The sequence below is a fragment of the Brachyhypopomus gauderio genome, chromosome 3 (genome assembly GCF_052324685.1).
Source record: "Brachyhypopomus gauderio isolate BG-103 chromosome 3, BGAUD_0.2, whole genome shotgun sequence".
Taxonomy (NCBI): Eukaryota; Metazoa; Chordata; class Actinopteri; order Gymnotiformes; family Hypopomidae; genus Brachyhypopomus; species Brachyhypopomus gauderio.
In genome coordinates this window covers 7,550,266-7,568,362 of record NC_135213.1, presented here as the reverse complement: position 1 = coordinate 7,568,362, position 18,097 = coordinate 7,550,266, and the positions used below count along the sequence as shown (strand labels likewise).

General features: G+C 43.8%; 1 protein-coding gene and 1 long non-coding RNA gene across 2 annotated transcripts in view; one reads left to right on the top strand and one right to left on the bottom strand.

Annotated features, from left to right (window-relative positions):
- tbx21 (T-box transcription factor 21) overlaps window positions 1-1,708 on the bottom strand; it is a 12,021-nt gene extending 10,313 nt beyond the window's left edge. The window contains exon 1 of the mRNA XM_076999212.1: window positions 848-1,708. Within this exon, the coding sequence (XP_076855327.1) occupies window positions 848-1,395 (548 nt within the window). The 5' untranslated portion in view covers window positions 1,396-1,708. The remainder of the gene's footprint in view (window positions 1-847) is intronic.
- LOC143510159 (uncharacterized) lies at window positions 1,168-3,336 on the top strand. The gene is made up of 2 exons (XR_013129918.1): window positions 1,168-1,308; window positions 2,825-3,336. It is a non-coding gene; the product is annotated as an uncharacterized LOC143510159 (long non-coding RNA).
- The last annotated feature ends 14,761 nt before the right edge of the window (window positions 3,337-18,097 follow it).

Genomic DNA, 18,097 nt, shown 5'->3' with positions numbered 1-18,097 from the left:
AGGGCGACATACTTCTGTATGCATAAAAGACTAGGCCTACTCTGCTATGAAGTAGCTATAACGCTATAAACTTAACAAAACTTTAAAACTATCAAAAGGTGAACATGAATGAGTTGTAGCGATAATTAGAAGAATCTAAGCAGCACACTGACGTATATTACACTGAAATACTGCATATTTATTAGATGAATCACCTACTACCGATTCATACTCTGACTGTATTCGCGTTCCTCTCTCAGCAGTCCTAGTGTTTTAACATTGTTTTTTTCTACTGGGTCTATTCAGCTAAACGTTTTCGTGTTCTTAAGCAACTACAGGCTTTATTCTTATCGGTTTCATTTTTTCTTAAAAGGAGACATGTTTCGTTTACCCTTTCAGACTCTTAAAATCAATAATAAAGCAGCTGACAATGAGCAATTCAAGAAACACTTGGCCTAAATGACCCCTTTCGCTTGGCTATATTCATCTCTCTTAATTAGACTTCTAAATTTAAGAGGTCCCACACACCGGCTCCATTTCATATCCACATGCTTCACTTGGCACCGGGCGCTTTATTCACTGCGCATCCCGCAAGTGATTTTCTTCCTTGCATAACCTTAAATTACACTTGACGTGAACGCGCCGCACTAAGTATAGTCTGACATCCTACGACACGTGTAACCTTCCTTAATAAACTCGTACTGAACACAACCTGTCGTCTGCGTGACTATCTTCTAGTGGTCATCTTGGTAAAACCATTACTCCAGGAGAGTATGCGCAGCGCCAGACGAGAAGAGACGCAAACTTTAATACTGGAAGTTTGCATGCTTGTAAACTGCATGTATGTGGTTTCACTTAGCCCACTTACCTTCCCTGTTTTGTAATGATCATCTCAGTCTGGTATTTGTGAAACTTGGCCCAAAGCGGGTAGTTATTCAGGAGGACCTGGGTTTTCCCGCACACCTGTAGACCAGGTAAGGAATACAGCGGCGCGCGCGGGTACCCGTGTTGAAAATGCGCGTGGAAACCGTCCGAGTTGCCCGTGTAGACCTCTTTACTGCTGGGTGAATATCCATCTGCCCCTGTCGGCCCATAAGTCTGTCCCGTCCTGGACATGTCTGTCCTGGTGGGCGGCCGAACGCTGCTGAAACAGTTACTGAGCGGAGCCGGGGAGTAAAAGCGTCCCGTCTGCGCCCCGAACCCGGAGACGCTCGGGTCTGCGTGGTACGGCAATGTCAAAGCGTCCTGTCCGTTCGGAACCGGATCTTGATAGTACAACCTGGCGTCCTGGATGCCCATCTTGAAGTCTAGCTCCTTGCTCCGGTGAAGGTGAGCGCTCACATCGTCTTTAGCCAAACTTTGCGCGTCGGTTCCATTCAACATATTGAGATAGAAGTTACAACCTATGCCGCCCATCTGCAGCCCTGGTGTGAGCCTACGTGCAGAATCATATGTCGACCGGTCTTCTCTACACACTAGAATAAATCTCCTCGAAACAAACTTTCATGTAAATGGCTAAAAGAAAGTGAACTCTACTAACTTTGCGCTGCAGAAGCTTCCGACTTCTGAAAACTGGTCCTCATTTACGAATAATACACGACTAGTCCAATTATATAAAAAAAACAATATTAGGAGTAAGATTTATTGATATGATTATACTGGATATTTCTCTGTCTAGATATTATTTTTCAGTTGAGAATGAGCCCTGCGGAATCAAACACACGCAGTCTCTGAGCCTATATACATATGTGGACTGGTAATTGTGAGGAGGTGGGACCCAGACACAAACTGGACGGTGATAGGGTTGATGTTTCAGCGGGCCTACCCCTATTTCGACCTGTCAGAGATGACAAACCTTAATATTACTCCAGTAAACACTCCAAGATACGTACATTTGACTGTTTTGTTAAAAACACCCATCGTGTGTAATGCTGTAAAAAAATCTTTTTTTAATTAATTTTTTTTTTAAAGAAAATTTGTCATTAGTGTGTTAAATAATAGCCCTTCGGATTCGGACATAAAAATGCTCTCTACGTGTTTTTCTGAGCTTGTTAAATTTCTTAGTCAATTACGTTTGAGGTTCGTTTACAGTCGTCAGCAAAACGGATTTATGATGAGACCGGTGGGTTTCATCTTACAATGAAAGGAAAAAGGAAATGTGTCTTTACGTTTAATAAACACACAAGAATGGATCTGTACGTTATAATTACACTTTGGTAATATACAATGTATGGAAGAGATTTACTATAACATTTTGAAAGCATTTTAGTGGGACAAGTCGCAGGAATCTCATTAGGGAGTCCAAACAATAAATGTGTAGATATCTATGTATTTCTAACCACTGACAAATAGGAAATAAGTCGAATCTGAAAACACAAATGTTAAAATAATAAAAAAGCAAACAAAGTAATTTAAAATAACAACAAATATGTAAGCAGTAACAGCCTTGAACCAGCACAAAAATAAACAAAGAAAAAAAGTGTAGGTTAGATTATTTTTAAATGCAAATGCAAGTCAGACATCAACAGCAATAAGTAAATAAGTAACTAAGTAAACAAACAACCAAACAAATAGAATTGTAGTCTTGGATACCACAGTTCACAACAGTGCAATTACAATTTACATTTATGTTTGGACTAACTCATTCAAATATACTGACAGTACTGCTGTGCACCTGCACGCGCACACACACACACACACACACACACACACACACATAGAGGCATGCACAAAAAGCAAAAAGACAGAAAGAGTCGTCCCCCCCCCACTCCACAAGTACAGGTATGACACAGTTCTCTCTTGGTGCTGTCACTACTCTTAATTGCACTTTTGGTATCTCTCCTAGCAAGGTGAGCTCACAAGGTCGCGTGTTGAACTCATTGGTGTTGACACCCACGGCAGGCAGCAGCAGCTTGTCCCCTGCGCCTGGCTGAGCGACTTCCCCGTCCCTGAGAGGCTGGACACAACCTCAGTTTAAATCCACCGCCCTCCGGCTGCCCAGAGCACACGTGTCCCACGGACCTCACCGTGTCTCCATGGACCTCACCTTGTCTCCACAGACCTCACCGTGTCTCCACGGACCTCACCTTGTCTCCTAACCTCTCCTCTGCACATACAACAGGGCTTACCCTACACTATTCACAAGGACCTCGACCACAGTCCTCCGCACTGCTAGGGTCATTTACAGAGCGCTTTCAAATGATAGGGATTTGTATATAAACTCATCACAGTGATAACTGATACGTGACAGTTTTGTTTTCTATCAACAAGGGAGTTTAGACTCTCACAAGGCCTTTTTACCAAAGTAGTTTTCTTTGTTTCAGTAATATAGTGTGATTAAACCTTGGCTATGGCTTACATATTGATTAATGTCTTCTATTTTTTAATCTTTTATTTTTAAAAATAATGGAACAAAACATTGCTGTTGACTCCTGAACACTGAAAACATTTCAAATGCCATGTGCGATTTGTATGTTTCATCTAAGCGGAGGCAGACGTTCATTAAAGCTGTCTTAGTGATGGCCTTCTTGATCGGTTCTGTGAGGGCTGAAGCTGGTATTGCCGCTCAAGGCTGTCACATCACTTTGGCTAAAGTGTGATACATTTCTGAAAGCTGTCACATACACACTTCCTGCATAGCAAGTTCAGAGCACTAATAATCTGCCTTAAGCATCTGAACACTTGTCGAGTGATTGTGAGGACATGACTTTTGTAGGTAATCAATGAAAAGTGTGTATAATGCCAATATTTGGCATTTGGGAACATATTCAGTAAGAAAATAATTATATGAACATATTTAAACATTCTTAGAAAACAATGTCACATGTGCACTGTCTCTGCAGTTTCAGTAAAGTATTTATGTGGTGTGATTATGAAAACCTGACTCATCGCGTGAGGTGTCATCACGTGAAGCACATGTTTAAATGCTGGAAACGTTTCTAGTGTTGCATGGTACATATCTGCAGGCTTCTTTTTGGTGTTTCTGTAGACTTGAGGGGTCGTCTCCGTACGTTCTGTGCAGTTATTCTGCTACATGCAGCTCCTGGGTGTGGGCCGTGATGGCCGCTCGCTCTGCACCCGCGGGAGGGAGCCGCTTCCCCCTCAGCCCCTCAGCCTCAGACCCGGGTCGCCATGGGTCCAGGGAGAACACGCGGGCCCTGCACTGTCATGTCAAACGACGCACGTCGTATTGTCATAACCGTTATGATAGGTCAAAATGAGTTAAACTTCTTTGTACGTGATATAGAACATGCTGGTCTGTACGTCGCGGGTGAAAGAATCCTTTGGGAAAGGCTTCATCTGTAGAGAAGACTTCAACTATAGAGGAGGCTTCATCTGTAGAGGGGCTGAATAAATTCAGGAAACAAACCATGAAAGAGGAAGATAAGAATCCCTAGTGGCAGGGAGGCTGGGTGAGTTTTTGGGGATGGGCTGGTGTGGGTGAGATGTGGAGATGTGAGAAGGTATGAGAGACAGAAGTGGGACAGATCTCATAATCACTGTGTAAATAGCTCTGATTAGAGAGACCTAGCAGCATATGTGGTTTTTTTTCCCAACCTAGTCCCTGCATTAGGCCTTTCTGTCTGGGTACAGAGACCTAATTAACACAACATATGTTTATTTGAATCCCCATGCCGGGTGTGAAAGGAGGCTTTCGGGAGAAACCACCTACAGGGGCTGTGAATGCAGAGGGGGGGGGGGGGGGGCTGAGAGGAGAGGCAGCAAAATTAAGAGGTGTAGGAGAAAGAGTGAGAGAAAGAGAGAGAGAGAGAGAGAGAGAGAGAGAGAGAGAGAAAGAGAGAGAGCAAAATGAGTGAGTGAGAGACAACTGGAGGAGAGTGGAGAGAAGATAACACTTCATGCTCTGCGGAATTCGCACCCGATATCACATGAACTCTTGGAGAAGTGCAAATGTATTCCACTGCAACCCAAGAAACAAACAAGCTGCCACTTCCTTAGTTTATTATTAGCTGGTAATCAATGCTTGGTGTGTTAGAGAGGGGAGAAGACTTCTGCCATGGTACGGTCATGCTCACTGGGGCCTGGTTAAGGGTGACAGAGCTGCTTGAGTTAAGTTCAATTATCATATATCACTTCATAGAGTGAGATCCCTGTCGAACCTCCATTTTCTAGGAGTGCTAACAATAACGACAGATTAACAGTGAATTTAGATGGATATTTAACTCGCTAAGGTCTGACGAGTACAAATATATCGTACGTGTGCTGCCTGTCAAATAAGGATCCAATGTAACACAGAGCCACAATTTGCATACGATATATCACTTTGTGGCGACTACAGTGGTTGACGATGACATTATCCATTGGCATTCCAATTCCTTTGGTCATGTCAGCATGCTGGTGGTGTCGAGGTTAGTGGCATGGTGAACATTCTCTTACCGTCCCTTCAACCATGTGGTTTTTCCCTGGACACAGTGTCTGCGGGCGGAGCGCAACTCTGCACACACGGCAAACACACATGCCCAGACTGCACACATGACCTTTCCTGCTGAGAATGCTATCAGTAAGAGATGAGACCCAAGCACATTCCCATTCCAAGCCATGTGTGCATGTATACAAACACTACGGTTTGGGCCGCACCTCCAGAACTTCAGTCAAGCGGCTTGACGTATCGATTAGGCTTTAGTGGACGTTTAGCGGACATCGCCCAACGACGTCCCGGACCGCGACATGCTTCCAGTGTGGTTAAACTCGATTTTTCGTCAGTGCTGAACAATCGAGCCCCGAGTAAAGAGGCTGTGAGTGGACTTGCGGGAACGTACGGGCGGGCGGTGTGTGGCGGTGATGCCGTATGGCCGTGCAGAGCTGTGGCATGTAGTGTGTGAGGGAGGTCTCGCAGATGAAATGCTTTGCTGTGCAGCGGCTGCGTTTGACGGGACACGGCAGCTGAGCGCTCTCCTTACATTCCTGCTGCTTGCTCCGACCGCGCAATCATTCCCTCCCCCCCCAAACAAAGCCTTCCCTGACTTGCCAATGGATGGGAATGCTCCCCCCCCTCCACCCTCCATCTGCCGATCCCCATAGTCACGGTCACAGACTCGCCCCTGCCCGGCCACCGTAAGCGCAGGGTCGACATTAAGAAGACGTCGCCGCTGTCATGTCCACCGCGAACTGCCGAACGATGCCGCGAGCGCTCAGGGGCCACGTCGGCCGCTTCTCCGCGGCTGCGGGAGAAAGACGACCCTCTGAGGGGTGTGAGAGGACAGGCGGGCTTGGGTCACCCCTCTCTGTCTGTCCTGCGCAAAGTCATGAATGAGTGAGAGTGTGTCTGTTTGTGTCTGTTGGCCTACGGCCTGGAAAATGCACCAGGCTCAATATCATGTCTCATATACGTTAGGGAGCCACGGCAGACATAAATCAGTGTAGGCCATCTTTAAATCCACTTTTTAAAATATAGGCTCTAACTTTATGAGCATTGCGATTCTAATATACACAGACCAGAGTACTGAACACGGTAAGTGTTCAGATGGTGTGGAGGAACGACATTATCACTGACAGAGACAACAACAGAAGAATTTACAAATTTTAATCAATTTTTAATTGTCATTGTATACAAGTGAGAACCTGGCAGTTCACACGCAACAAAGAAGTCTTGCTGATAATGTAATGTTGTGTCCAGAGGCATGCGGGTTTAAAACAGACGTCAAGTACCCAGGTACTGAGCAGATGCAACGTTGAGTGTAATTTCTTTTATGAATCTGTCGTCATATTCCATCACTGTTCACCCAGGGCGCTGTGGGCTGCTAAGAAAAGCACAGGACTGAGTTAGTCACCTTCCTCAAGTTCACTGCAAGTTCAAGACACCTTAGCTCAGAGCAGAGGAGCGAAAACACATTAAATTGGTTGTGAAGTGAAGGGTGTCTTTTTCTTTTTTCTATCTGGTTTTGTGTACACTGGGGAGATTTTAAATAAAAATCAAATAGGTTCTCGTGCATTTATTTAGAACAGTGAAGTCAGATGGTGTTGACAGGGTTATGCATATGTAGTGCCACAGTAGGAATCATCTTTCTCTCCCAGTACTATAAGTGATATATGTGGTGATATAGAGAACTGGTTAACCATGTCATGGGAGACATATTTTTTTGTTGAAAATTGTTCTCTATACTGAGGCAAGTTAATGAGGTTATTTGTTGACGTACACATTTAAAAATAAATATGTGCAAAGAAATACTACAGTTAGCATAATGACCTTCACATGACCTAACCAATCAAATGGGCAGATTAAGCATTTACATAAGTAACTTTGAGTAAGGCCAGACTAGAGTGACCCCATTGATGGACCCCTGTGTTGCCCATGAGCAAAGCTGTAAAGCACTGCTGATATACTGTATAGAACATTTCTACATACTAAAGATGCATTGCATGAAATCAGAGTAGATTTTCATATAATCGGAAGCATCTCTGGAATGGTTAGTGCAGTGCATGGCACAATGATTCCCTCTCAGTCTCTTGAGCTCTGTTAGAAAGGCACAGGAGTGGTTTGGGGGGGGGGGGGGGGCGGGGACTTGCCCCCACCCAATCATTCCTGTTTAGACTATATACTACTATCTAGTACTCATACTACTCACCCCTGTGAGAAAGTGGAAATGAAACATACACCAGGCATAAAGGTCTCTCTGTGTTGAATGTGCAAGTCTGATTCAACCACCAAGTTCTTTTTGTAAAACCAAGTGAGAGTACTCATGACTCCTTAATCTGGACCAACTGGGATGGTGCATGTACTGGTGGGAGTACTGGGTGATAGCAGGTATCCAGTCTGAAGATACTTCTTTACTCTTGTCTTGAATGACCAGGAGAGAATAACTTTTCCAGGCTGGCTTGGAAACACAAAGGCAAATGATGATAAATGTTTTTGCCTAAATATACTTGAAACATTTATTTGAGATACTGACATGTGTCTGTTTTTCATTATATGTTATATACATAATCTGGATTGCACAGCATTCTTTGGTGTACAAGTTTTACATTCACTCACTACTTGAAAGGTAAATAATGAAATACAACAGTCACTGAAAACAAAATTTAGTTCTTACACCTTTTTTCTAATACTATGTCTGTAGGTTTTTGTTTTGATCTCCTACACTATGTAGGTTTGTGGTTTTATCTCCTACATGTCTGTATGTTTGTGTTTTTAACTCCTACATGTCTGTAGGTTTGTGGTTTTATCTCCTACATGTCTGTAGGTTTGTGGTTTTATCTCCTACACTATGTAGGTTTGTGGTTTTATCTCCTACATGTCTGTAGGTTTGTGGTTTTATCTCCTACACTATGTAGGTTTGTGGTTTTATCTCCTACATGTCTGTAGGTTTGTGGTTTTATCTCCTTCATGTCTGTAGGTTTGTGGTTTTATCTCCTACACTATGTAGGTTTGTGGTTTTATCTCCTACATGTCTGTAGGTTTGTGGTTTTATCTCCTACACTATGTAGGTTTGTGGTTTTATCTCCTACATGTCTGTAGGTTTGTGGTTTTATCTCCTTCATGTCTGTAGGTTTGTGGTTTTATCTCCTACACTATGTAGGTTTGTGGTTTTATCTCCTACATGTCTGTAGAGTTTGTAGAGTTTGTAGAGGTATGTGCTTGATACACTTGTTAGCAATATGTGTGGATAAAACACCACAACTCAGTGATTAGCCGTATTGTATATATTTGTTCACAACAGCTGTTATAATATTTGTATATGCTATTTGTAAGACTTAATAACTTTAATAAAAATAATCTTTTGAGTTCTGTAATGTAAACTGGCCCTGCCGTTGAGCTTCAACAGTCAAACCGAACTATACAATACACGACTGATGGATTTTCAAATGGACTTCAAAAGGACATAAATTACACCTGGCAACCCATCTTCATTTCCATAAATCCCTTATGTACAACCTCACGTGTAGTGCAGTGAGACTAATCAAACTTGCAGGGACTCCAGAGTGAGCTTGTTGTATTTTCCGTGAGCCTCAGGTGTCCAGTTTCAGGTTGGTTCTGTAATATCGCTGCTCTGACACACTTGGCATTGGAGCTGAGTTTGCTGCAGCCCGGAGCAGTCACCCCCCCGTGGGGTCGCAAGTATATTTAGTCCCAGGCTAGGAAGGACCACTGTGGGAAAACGCATCCTCGGAGGGTAGCGTGGTTCTGACAGAGGGCCCCGTCAGGTCTGAGAAGAGGGGAGACCTCCTGCAGTGATACCTGCCTTCTTTTTGACACACATTACTCCCTTTTCATCGCTCCCACTCTCTCTTTGGGATGTTTGCAAATAGGTGTTCTGGTAATTGACACGAATCCCATTAGGATTGTTTCTGAGGAGACACATTTAGAACACTCTGAGCAGTGTGAGCTGTGTTCAGGTATACAGCTAGAGAAACCTTGGGAGATTTGTGAGGTGTGTGAGGCATGTGATGTGTTTGAGAAGTGAGGTGTGTTAGGTGTGTGAGACATATGACTCGTGTGAGGTGTGTGAAGTGTGCCATGAGACAATGAGGCCTGTGTGAGGTGTGTGAGGTGTGTGAAGTGTGCCATGAGACAACGAGGCTTGTGTGAGGTGTGTGAGGTGCGTAAGATGTTTGAGATGTGTGAAGTGTGTAAGGTGTATGAGGAGCGTGAGGTGTATGAGGTGTGTAATGTGTGTGAGATGTGTGAGGTGCATAAGGTGTGTGAAGTGTGTGAGGTGCGTACGGTGTGTTAGGTGTGTGAAGTGTGTGAGGTGCGTATGGTGTGTGAGGTGCATAAGGTGTGTGAGGTTCGTAAGGTGTGTGAGGTGTGTGAGGTTCGTAAGGTGTGTGAGGTGTGTAAGGTGTGTGAGGTGTGTGTGAGGTGTGTGAGGTGCGTACAGTGTGTGAGGTGCATAAGGTGTGTGAGGTGTGTGAGGTGCATAAGGTGTGTGTGAGGTTCGTAAGGTGTGTGAGGTGCATAAGGTGTGTGAGGTTCATAAGGTGTGTGAGGTTTGTAAGGTGTGTGAGGTTCGTAAGGTGTGTGAGGTGCGTACGGTGTGTGAGGTTCATAAGGTGTGTGAGGTTCGTAAGGTGTGTGAGGTTCATAAGGTGTGTGAGGTGTGTGAGGTGCGTACGGTGTGTGAGGTTCATAAGGTGTGTGAGGTTCATAAGGTGTGTGAGGTGTGTGAGGTGCGTACGGTGTGTGAGGTTCATAAGGTGTGTGAGGTTCATAAGGTGTGTGAGGTGTGTGAGGTGCGTACGGTGTGTGAGGTTCATAAGGTGTGTGAGGTTCATAAGGTGTGTGAGGTGTGTGATGAGAGATTCTTAAGCGTTTCATTTCTAGCCTCTGAGATGACATGTCATTAGTAAAACAAACATTCTGGCAATGTTAAATTGCTGTCATAGCCTAATATATTATGTTAGAGGTGCTGTAAGAAAACTAAGTAGCACATAGGTGTTGTTTCAGTGACAAACTGAGGAATTTTTATGGACATATCCAGAGTGGGAGTTGGAGTGTCTGAAAAGCTATTTAGGACCAACTTACGACTACCTGCTGCTTTTGAAATGTAAAAATCTTACCTTTACACGTAATATCTTATACAAAGGTATACTTTAAATAAATAAGTATAAATCCTAAGAATCCCAAACAAATTGGTTTTGACAAAAACTTATTGAATATATTGCAATATTAATTAAATATTTCTGGGTCTAAGTTTCTTACAACTGCTCAGTTGCTGCTGTTAAAGACTCTTAACAGCTGCCTCTCCTACATGAAGCCTTTTATATACCACCGTTCTTTATTTACTGTGCTGCTGGGTCTACAATCAGTGTAATAAGACTGCAGTTGATTGAATGATTGACAGATCTAGTCATGCAAAAGGATGAACGTCTTGATTCAAGAGATGAAGAAGAAAAGCAATAATGCACAAGAATCGCTTCTGGCTATGATGCCATAAAACATAAAGGACGTGTGTGTGTGTGTGCGTGTGTGTGTGTCCATATTCCCCAAGGCCCTGCTCACTCGTCTTGCTCTTAAGCTGTGGCATGAAGCAGACATTGACGTGTGCTTGTCCATGTGTGTGTTTATGTGTCTGGTGTATTTGTGTACGTATCTGTGACTGACAGCCAATCGGAGGGCGGCGCTCAAAGGCGGCAAACAGCGACACTAAGGGCCGGGGGTGGCGACTGTCACTTGTAGCTTAAAGCGCCATTTCATCTGACAACAGCTTGCCAACCGGCGGTCTTGCCTGGGTCTCGTCTCCCCCAATTTATCTGGCTTTATCAGTATCAATCATTCAGATCATTTATTTTTAGTGGAAGACGGCCTCTGCAGCCCACTAACGAGCGTCTATGTGCCCGGCCCTGGCCCTGTTCCAGCAGACACCTCCACTGACAATCGCAGGGCTGTAGTCAACACGCATTAAGCACCTCCACCCAAATCTCACATCCTGTCATGCTCCTGCTGTAGCTGTGAGGGTTATTGGACGGGTGTTCCAAGGCCCAACAGTTGCAGAACGGTCAGGTTTGAGCATCAGACTTCCTGTAAAGTGCGAAACTGTCATGTTTGTATATGTCTGTTCTCTTTTTTTTTGTTGCTGGTGTGCAGAAAACCTTGTGTTGCTGTGTTTGCTTTAGAATTTGTCGTTATTTCTCTAGTAGTAATACGTGTGGTACTTCTGTACATGTGTGTGTGTGTGTGTGTGTGTGTGTGTGTGCGTCTTTGAGGGCTCCATATGAATGCACTATGCTTTGCGGTAGGCAAAGCACCTCACCAGTGCACAAGGACGAGGGATCTATTTTGTTGGTTTATGTATCCTTGTTCCCGAGGTTCTCGGGACGGTTCAGTTTTCTAGTAACCCAGCCGACGTCACATGGCTATTCTGGCCGGTCAGTTGTGACAGCCGGCCAGCAACAGCAACGTCAGGGCAGGAATGCAGCCTGGGGGTGGGGGGGGGGGGGGGGGGGGGGGTTTGGGCTGCAGCCGCTGATCCTGACAGAGGAAGTGGAGATGGGGGTTCTCCTGTTTCACTGGAAAGGCTGGAGCTGGTAGGGGCACATGGGCCCTATGGTTAAATGAGGAGGAGAGGGGACGGAGACAGGAAGAGGGGTGGGCAAGGTATTCGGCTGTGGTGCCAGCAGAGCCCGGCCTCTGGCATGCTGCATTCCTTGAGATCAACACCACGGTGTTTCCTTTCACCCCCCCCCCCCAAAACCCCACCCCACCCCCCTACCCCACCTCCACCAGCCTGCTCACTGTCCCCTGCTACACCAATACCACCATCATGGCTCCCCCCCACCGCGATCTGGCTTCCGCTCTCTGGGGAGGCTCATCAGGGTCAGTACAGAACCGTTACTCTCGGCCTTGGCGGTCTCGCCGACACCGTTCTACGCCCCAGCTTGCCTTCTGATATTCCGCCTTTGCAATCACGATGGAAATGAATTCTTTGGGGTTCACATATTACATAACGTGTGTGTATTATGTGCGAAAGTTTAAAATACAAAGTAAACAAAGTAAAGCTTGAAACGTACGCACCAAATTCTATTTTTCTAATTTCCTAATTATTAAAGATGTGTGTTATTTGCTCATTCTGGGCAAGAAAAAAAAAAAACAGTTCAAAGAAGTCACTGAAGGCCCAGTGTGGCCGTGACATTTGTGTCCACGGTGAGCGTGTATAAACTTCTGACACACAGCCCATGAAGCAGGCTGACCCGTTTGCCAGCATCAGCATGTGTGGCAGTAAATTAAAAGCATCTAAGGGCTGTTTCAAAATCATCAGGTTTAACAGCTTCCTCTTGCATTCACAGCCTGCTGCCGTGTCAGAGGGTCTGATTCTGCCCTGTAACGCTCCATAGAAGACTGTTGTACTTAACAACAGAACGTTCATGCTGTACTTCATTAAAGTGCAGAAGTCCTTTAAGAAGCCTCGAGGACCTGCACAGAGCAGGGTTATGCACACTTTGATTGTGCATTGCAGGAAATCGTTTAAAGTCTCCACTAGCTGGATGGGCACTACAGCACATGCTCAGAGGAAGCTCATTTTAACCTGCCATATCAGCTTTTTCAGATATTTTTAGAAATCAAATGTAAACGGCGAATTGACCATTCACAGTTTCAGAAAAAAAAAATTGAATCTTTTTCTTTGACAAAATGATCCAAACAAGTGATTTCTAGCTTAGGTAATAATTTACAGAAGCATTATTGAGTTTCTTTTTTATGCATTAAAGATTCGTGTGGTTAAACGGACACGCGCATATGCAAGCACACGCACATAAACCATCCTGAATCTCAGGTTACAAACCACACGCTCCTCCCCCCCCCCACACACGCTGAAAGAAACACCATTAATGAGTTAATGGTGATTACTGAGGGACATTAAAAATGACAGCAGCGGTTATATAGAGTGACTCTCTTGGTGTTGCCTGCTCAAACTCTGCATTAAAAGCACAGCAACTGTGTGTGTGTGTGTGTGTGTGTGTGTGAGGAGTGATTGAGCTATACTGAGGGTGAGCAGGGAGGGCTGTTGTGGGGGGGCTGACTACAGCACTCTGAGTTCAGGTTCATTCCTATTTTAATCACAATTGAAAATCGGGATATCAAGTTCAACTCACATGCTGTCATAGGTTTAAAAGAGTCACACGTTCAAACACTTAATGAATTGTAGCTACTTAAGATTGAGAAGAGAATGGTGCTGGTTTGCTTAGCTGATAACTGATAACTGGAACTAGATTAAGACTACAGCAGCACCTTGGGTAATTGTGCTCACTGATGGTAAGGAATGTCTTCATCATGATGATCACTACATGTAAACTCTAAAGACACATATAAAATCACCTTCATTTATCACACCTATGCTGATTATTGTTTTATCTCAGTGTGAAAATTGAGTAAGCCATTTGTCATGAGTTAAATATGCAGCTGTTTTCTGATCCATTATCTTTTCACTATATAAGCCCCGCCTCTTTGTGACACTTTGTGAACGTCTTCCAGAAAATGCTTTTATGGAAACCATCACCACATAACGAAGGCCAGCAGGTGTGTGTGTGTGCTTATTTCTTCAGTCCTGGCTGCAAAGTCATGCGCAACTGGACAACCATGAGGTCAGTGGTCATAGAGGCTGAACAGCCAATGAGGGCAGGGGTCATAGCTGTTGGACAGCCAATAAGTGCAGGGGTCATAGCTGTTGGACAGCCAATGAGTGCAGGGGTCGTAGCTGAAATGTGGGCATCATCAAGACTGCCAGTGGTGAGCTTTATTAAAACAAATGATTGAAATGACATTACCATATATCCATTCATCTCACATGCAAACTGAGATACACAGCGTATGCTATTAAAAATTATTAAGTTAGATATTTTTTTTGGGAAACCATTTCTTCAGAAATGATACTTCACTCTGAAAACTCCACCAAAAATGAAATAAAAGAACATTTTTGAATGAATGAATAATAAATAAATGACTGGAAAAGAAATTGAAGTCACTGTACACTGGCAAATTAAAGATTGTGACGGGCAAGGTGAGCAACTAAAATGGAAGCGATCATGCCAAGTCTCAGGGAAAAAGGATGATTTAATTGAAAGTGGGCAAACCAAAAACCCGTGCAATAGATCCAAATTAAGGATATAATGACCAGTGGTCAACTGTTACAAAGACAAGACATATATAGGCAAACAAACGACCCTCAGGTGAGACGGATCAAGGGCTCCGCCCACCTGAGGGACGCACACAACGTAACAAAACAACAGCCGCTGTGGACGGAAGCGACCGGTAGGGGGCCGCCTCACCGTGACAAAGATTTTTTATTTTACTGTCGAGTAAATAAAATAAAAAATGGGAATGCATTCTTAAAGTTGACAATACTGTTAAAGCAATAAAGTAATTATTTTTGTTTTTATTTTATTAATAAAAAATATATATTTTTGGCATGTATTACACACATTTCAGAAACTTATTTTCAAAAATGTTTAAAGCTATCAACTATACTTTTATGCTGTAATGTTACACATATTGTTAGCATAATGAAATCTAACTTCAAAGTTATAATAAATATTTCAGCATAGAATATTTTGTAATAGGCTATATGATTTTTGTATGGTATTCTAACCAGGTGAATGGGAATTCTGCTTACGGCCCTTATTTTGACTTCTAATAACATGTAATATGGACTATGATAAAATCACATGAATTTTTGGATTTTAATCTTCAGATTGTAGCTGACCGAATGATCGACTAAGATCTTAAATATGTTAGGCTGTCTACCTCATACTACTCTTTTCTTGGATATCTTCTCCCTCTGCCACCATTTCCACATCCTTTCTTCACGCTAAGGCAGTTAGCACATTAGCACATTAGTTACTCATTCTGCTTGTTACTGTTTACAGTTTTGCATAATTATTTAAACACTATGACTGGATGTTGGAACAAAATTCTAAAGTGTCCCAGTCGAGTACCAAATCCTAAACAAAGTTGGCAAAAAATGCTAACGCTAAACATTCTCCACATCAATCAGGCTAAATATTCAAAAGTAAAACCCCTTGTATTTGACATTCAGGGGCCCGCACGGCCCACTTTTGCTCTGAGGATAACACAGAGCAAGCAGAACCCAGACGATATGCGGTCCACTTCTGAGCCCGAACGCGGGCTAAGTGTGAGGAAAGCCGCGTCCGAGCTGTCCAACTGCGGCCTCCGTCATCCACACGCTCAGAAATGCGGAGCTGCGCTCAGTGTAGCTGCACACAGTGTGTGTGTGCCACAGTACTGTGTCATTTTGTATTGAAAAATAAGGCAGAATCTTCATGTGTGAGTCATCTATAGAAGAGCTCGATGTGCCAGCGCCTGGCTCCTCCCACCTCACCAAGAAACAGATCAAAGAGGAGCTCTGTGGTAATTTTGACTTAGGGGCTTTACATGGCTGGATGTATAGACATATACAGGTATATTATCAGCAAAGTAAAAAGATATCTGTGCTGTACAGTTACCAAGGTCTAAGAGTGAAAATGCAACAGGTAAAAGCCTACAGAAGATTTGTTTATATTTGTTCAATGAGTACGTCAGGGAAAGGGCCAAGCATATGACTGCATGTGTGTATGATGGAGAAGGTGGAGTGCTCAGTTTCTTTAAAGTAGCAATAAGACATCCACCCGTGAGGGCCATTTCTACACCAACCTAAAACATGCAGAAGTAAATGATGAATGACTTTTTTCATAGCAGGTTGTATCTGCTGATGTATTATATTTTGAATAGCCAGATAAATATTTTGACATGTACTGATTACCTAGCATGGACCCAGACATATAGGAATAGCTCTTAGTTGAACATTGTACTTAGTTGATCATTGTTCAACACAATTTTGAATATTGTGTGAAGTACAGAAACATTTAACAAGCTTGTAATTAAAGCCAGTCCATGAAAATTTGTTGAAAGTTTTACTCTAGTGACACAGGCAAAATACAAATACGCTTTAATTGATAGCTGTGCCAATGTGCAATAACTGCATAAGAAATGAAGAAAAGTGAACGCAAATGTTGTCATATTCTCAATGAACATTAACGACTATGGGGGAATTAATTAATAGTCATTCATAAGTGGGAAAAGTACGAGTTTGATCAACGTCCCTATGAAGTGTACATTTACTTCTGTAAAGTGAGTCATCGTTTCTGAGAAGGCCTGGTCCATTAGACCAGCTCAACCTCCGTAAACCACGATGTTCACTCGCACCAGTTCCAGACCCTCGGCAGAGACAGAGTCTGCGACTGGTTATGTGACATTGTTCAGCCTTTTTTAATGGGGGTAAAAATCACCGGACCCTTCAGAATCATGTCACTTTATAGATGGCTACGATGATGGCTACGATGTTCTTTGGTACATTATTTACATAGTGTCTTTACTCCACCTGACTGAACTGTACTGGGAAATAAATTATATCGAATGTAAAATAAACCTGTAGAGGTTATACCACAATTGGAGTCTAAATCAATGGGTGTTTTAGCCAAACTAAATGTCAAGAAGCACAATTGTATTGTAAGTAATTATTTCACAGTAAGCATGGGTATTAGTTTGTATGTATGCATATGAATTAAAGTAAGTAAGTCTGTGAGTGAGTTTGTGGTTGTGAAATCCTGTGTGAATTTGTGCTTTCCTGTGCTTGTCATGGGTTCCGTTGTATTTGTGTATACCTGTGTGAGTGTGCATGTATCTGCACTTATTTTAGGGCTGTGTGTGTGTGTGTGTGTGTGTGTGTGTGTGTGTGTGTGTGTATCACAGTATTCATCTGTGTTTGTGTGATTATTTGTGTATATTTGTGTATACCTGGATGAATATATGTGATAGTTTCTGGCTGATCTTTTGGATTTATGTTCCTATAAATGCATGTGTATGTATATGTTGTTTATGTGTGTTTAAAGAGCTTCCTGCAAATGTGTGTGTGTGTGTGTGTGTGTGTGTGTCTGCATGTGTTAGAGAGCTTCCTGTGAATGTGTATATGCGTGGGTGCATGGGTGGATGTCTGTCGGCTGGTGTTACGCTGACGTCGAGTGGTCTGGCCTTGTGTACCTGCAGGGTGCTCTCTCTCTCATCAGCAGCATTACGCCCCAGTGCATGATGGGTGCTGACCTCAGGGATGGGCCACTGCCGACCTCAGCCCACACCCTGCCGGCAGCCCCAACCCCCCCCCCCCCCCCCCCCCCCCCCCCCCCACACACACACACACACACTGACACTGCTCACTCTTCCGTCTCTGTCGGTTGTGCACGTGCAGCTAGAAGCCCACACACACACACACACACACACACACACACACACACACACACACACACTGCAGAGCCCTGCTTCCCAGAAGAGCATGCTGGGTAACCCCAGACCTCGAAAGATGAATGGCCAACACCACATTCTCAGAACTCAGAACTTATATATTGTCGCTGAGAAGGTGTTTGAGAAGACGGGTCTCAGTTGCGAGATGCTGAGAGACACATGAGCAGTAGAGACCTGAGACACATGCAGGATGAGCGCGGTAATGAAACGGCACTGATCTGGACACGTAGAGGGAGGAGGGGGAAATGTGAAGTGACAAAGGCCCGTTGTGTGGGAGCTGACATGACGCTGGCCTGACACGGTGCTCCCTCTAGGGGTTAACCTCCAGTCTGAAGCACCGGCTGAAAGTGGGTCAGGAGGAAGAGGTGGAGG